General features: G+C 36.7%; 2 protein-coding genes across 3 annotated transcripts in view; both read right to left on the minus strand.

The window, feature by feature from the left end:
* On the minus strand, positions 1–4,658 carry LOC127749295 (semaphorin-2A-like; the record flags this gene model as incomplete). The annotated part of the gene is made up of 9 exons (XM_052266866.1): positions 1–2,061; positions 2,166–2,409; positions 2,503–2,694; positions 2,833–2,984; positions 3,079–3,203; positions 3,335–3,511; positions 3,592–3,828; positions 4,066–4,296; positions 4,379–4,658. Coding segments are annotated over 9 exons (1,716 nt in total), but the record flags the coding sequence as incomplete, so codon positions are not given.
* LOC113211950 (semaphorin-2A) overlaps positions 1–4,679 on the minus strand; it is a 178,154-nt gene that overhangs the window by 12,209 nt on the left and 161,266 nt on the right. The window lies entirely within an intron of this gene.

Here is a 4,679-nt window from a genome sequence, read left to right on the forward strand (position 1 = left end):
AAATACCAAACTACTTACCCAGGTAGAAAACAATTGTCAAAAACTCGTCAATGACCCTCATTTGACGTCAAAATGAGCTCAATCTAGCTACCTAGCCGCAGTGAATCTTGACGATGAACGTGAAAATGAGATCATTGTGACATCATTTTGACAAACATGTCCTACCTGGGTAAAAAGGCAATTAAAGTCTTCAGAGAAGATGTAATTCAAGGGACAACCTTGTCTGACATTTTATGTTCTATGTCACATTCTAGTAAGGTATTAATTGTTCCTCACACTTTCTAATCTCAATGTAACTGATAGAAATCAGCAAAGAAAATGAAAAAGTTCATTGCTGATGCCACCGGTAAGGAAACTTCTTATGCATCACAGAAAAGCGGTTTAAGTTGTTACATCACATTCAGTCCATTTAAAAAACTAGTTTCAAAGAAAATATCCTAGAGTACCAAATTTAATCAAAATTACTTAGGTCAGAATACATAAGAGTGGGATATGTCACATATTTTATCAGATCAACCATATGACTTTAAAATTGCAAAGAATGGTGCAGATTAGTGGCTTTTCAAGGCTATTTCAAAAATCAATGAACCAACCAATCAATTAATTCTTCTCTGCAGAGTATCATACATGTCAAATTCTAAAGGTAAAGATAATAAGTTGTACAAAGGGACTGCTATGATGTAACATTAATGAAAAGTGGAAACTGAGTAAAAGTCAAAGAGAGTTAAGGATTTAGAATTAATGAACCATGACAAGTAAACGAAATGTGAATGTAAATCATATCAGAACCAAAATTAAGTTTTCCAAATGTTTTAATGAACAAAGTAAACTATTTGCATTCTTTAAATAAGGATGAATGAGATGAAGTTGAACACTAAGACTACAGCAAATGATAAAAGTAGAAACAAGAGAAACAATAAACATGGGCTCAGGAAAACTTGTTGGTTCATTACAAAACATGTCATCGACTGTTAACAAAAAGAATTGAATGGGTTAGAGACAACATTCAAACATTATTATACAATGACCTATCATCACAATTCTTCTACAAAGGGCATAAAAAATATGAGATTCATTTGTAAATAGTCCTCTATAATTACTAATGTACATTAGGGAACAGCTGGTGGCAAAAAGAAAGCTATGCAACAAGAGTGTTCTAAAGATGAAAAAGCCTTAATGTGATTTCACATGAAGATACAAACTTCTTCAAACAGAAAACTTACTTATTAATGTATGTACTACTTCATTAATATTTACACTCCTTCATTAACAAAACATTAATTTTAGCCTTAAATTAAATAACATTCACTATGATAACAACTTCATGAATTAATGGGTGGGGAGAGGGCACAGGCAAGTCTTTGCCATAATTCTTGACTTAACAAAAAAAATCTTGACTTGCATATAAATATATCATATTATATTGTGTGAGTAAGCTAGATGTAACAGTACAAATCCATCAGAAAATCCAAACAACCCTTGGCACTTGCATGGCTTCCCCCATGTATAGAGAGCAGAATGTTCTCATTGCTGAGAGGGGAATCTGAAAGCAACCTTGAATTGTAAACTATCTGGAACAGTCCTACATTATTTTCATAAACAAGTTAAAACTTATCAGGCACAGAGCAAATAATTGTTTTCCTTAGAAGCTCAGATAAACTTATTTCATTTGAACAAATCTTTAAAATAATGAGTAGATTTTTAACGCAACCAGTAAAACATTGAATGCAGTTAACCCATAATTTTATTTTACTAAGGTACACCCTTGATCATGATCACTGGGACAATTCTCACTCAAGCACACACAGACAACACACCAATCACAACATTATTAATAGTCTTCAAAAGTAGAAGTGTCTCATCATTTAAATACATTATTGCATGTGATTTCTCCAGACCAAAAGTAACTTGATTGGGTTGACAATTATACTGGAGAGTGCTGCAGCAAATCAGTCTTCAGTCCATAAGACAACACAAGTCTTATCAGAGGAGAGGGCTTTCATGATATATTTCATTTGGATGAGCGTTTTGATTGCTGTCATTTTTCCTCGAACTGCATTGCTATTAGGACAAAAAGAAGAAAAAAAAGGAGGATGCAAATTAGAACCCTATTATACCACAGTAATAAAAAAAAAAAAAAACATTACTAAAAGATTTTGACTCACTGCTTGTTTCCGTTCCCATGTTTTCATTGCCATTTTATACTTTTCAAATTCATGGCACCAGTCTGAATATATTTTCTGGTAGTCTTGGCTTTTATTTGGTGAAAGACAACGGTGTGCATCAACAGTGATGTTGTAAGATAATAGTAACGAACCTCCCATCCAACAGTCATAGCGTCCAGCATCGGCTTCTGTTACACCTAGTATTACTAAGCCATGCTCAGAAGTCTCAATATATTTGTCAGCCCTAAAAAAATAAAAATACATGAGGATTAAAAAAAATTGGAAAGAAGAAATAGAATTGAAGAGAGCCGGAAATCAGAATCACAGTTTACTATACCTGAATTGAATTTGGTAACGGCCTTTCTCTTTGGAATAATGGTACCAAGTAACAGTTTGTGACCTTAGGACTTCAGGCATTTTCAAAAAGCAGCTTAAGTGGATAGACTGACCCCATGTCACAACTAACTTTTTCTTTAGGACTGATGAGTCACAAACACCAGCAGTGTCATTAGAAACATCCTGAAGCAAACTGTAAAACCAGGATTAAATCAATTCAACAAGTAAACACCCAAATTACTGAAACTGTCATTTATGTTTGGCTTTTTCAGGAACCAGTTTACAAAATGATTCAAACAAGAAAATTCTGTTTGTGAAGAAAAATACTTACCCATATTCATAGCTTTTACAAGTTGAAGTGTCTTTATCCCAACCACAGTAAGGGTCATGGACACATCGTAGACAATTATTGTAACGTCTATTGCACATGACCAGGTCAACCTGACGAATGCGGTGGTCAGATGCAACGTAAAGCGACTTTTGCTGAAAAAAATAAAAACATTATGTTAACATATTTAGCACAATAGTATTACTTGAGTTTTCCAGTCTAGGTACATAATATGATGCATATGCTTACCTGGCGTGAAATTTCCATCAACCTAATGGGTTCTCCTGGGGTCACATCAAACACATCAAGAAGAATAGATTGAGGTTCACCGTCAGATTTAATCCATTGCACCACTTTGTACACTCGACCAACATCTAATATAAGAAAACAAGTGGATTTGTTAGTGGTAATTTCAGTTACAAGACAAGAGAGTAGAGAGTAGAGAAATGAGCACTAAAGACAAGGTTAGGTTTTCTTAGTCTTTCTTTGCATAATATGTACTTACTAGAGCCAGTGTAGTAAACAACATAGTTCCTCTCTTCACCATCTACATTGATATTAATTTTGTCAACAACTAGATGAGTAAGGATCAAATCTCGCTTAAAGAATACGGGAACCCCACGTTCGTGAGATACAGCAGCATCCATAAGTGGGTGAGAGCGGATAAAGTTGAGGACAGAATCTGAAAAGGAAAATATAGTGTCAGTACACTTTTGAAAAGTAGCCATTAAACCAGTATAAGGGAGTAGTAAGAAAAATTACCAGGCAGAGTTTCAGTGTCATTCACACATTCACCAGGGCGAGGATCAGGGACACGGGTATTTAAAACGGGGAGCCACGCTGAGGAGGAATGGGCCTGCTCCTTGAATTTTCCTCGGAAAGCATCTTCAATATCTTCAATTGTGAATGAACAAATAGCTGAACCCATCAGCCCATTGGTTGAAGTGGTGAATGTACCATAGAAGCGACTATCATCTCCAGGGACTTTGTATATACTCTCTGTTGGCAAAAAGAAAAAAAATAATATTTGAGGGCATTGTTATGAATAAATCTAGTCACTTTGTATCAAAGAGTATGTGAGTTAGCCATAGGGATTCTCCCGTAAAATTTTGGTCTAGGTTGGGCCATATTGACGCCAGCTCACCTACCCTAGGATACAAAAAGACTCCTAAAGAAGTAAAAAGCAGATATTTCTCAGTAAAAACTGTTGCTTGGTTGTTAAGAGAGTTAACTTACGTATTTCATTGAAGTAGAATGGAAATTCTCCAGGAATAGAACAGTTCAGTCTGGCCTTCAGGTAGGTAGTCCAGTTTTGCGACAAGATATTCTTGCCGCCTGTATCCTTCTTACATACACGAGCGACTCGCGAGTATACTGATTTACCGCAATTGATATATTCAACTGCCGTCTCACGGAAGAAGAAGTAGACATAATTTCCGATGTCAAAAGAGCCCACAAAGTTGGGTTCTGAAAGAAAAACACATTGCAAATGAATATATAAACCAGACACAAATGAAATAAGACAAAAAGCAATTAATTTGCTACTTACTGTCGAGCCACTTGGAGTCGTACTTCAATGTCCTCTTGAAAGTGTATTCTCTCCTCCCCGTGGTCAGGTTGTGCAAGTCCGTGCGGAAAATGACGGTGTCGGCTTTGGTGAACTCGGCGTTGGTCCCCGAGTACAGGCCGGGCAAGTCACCAGGATTGCCTCGCTCCACCCAGACGGCAGTAGAGTTGTCCGAAGGGTCGTAAGGGCACTTTGCGACCCCTGTGCCAACCCCCGGGACGTACTCGTGGCGTGGCAGGTGCGTCAGGTTCGACTGGTCGGAAGGAAACACGGGTCATACGAT

This window comes from Frankliniella occidentalis, unplaced genomic scaffold (genome assembly GCF_000697945.3).
Source record: "Frankliniella occidentalis isolate FOCC.00 unplaced genomic scaffold, Focc_3.1 Scaffold43, whole genome shotgun sequence".
Lineage (NCBI taxonomy): Eukaryota > Metazoa > Arthropoda > Insecta > Thysanoptera > Thripidae > Frankliniella > Frankliniella occidentalis.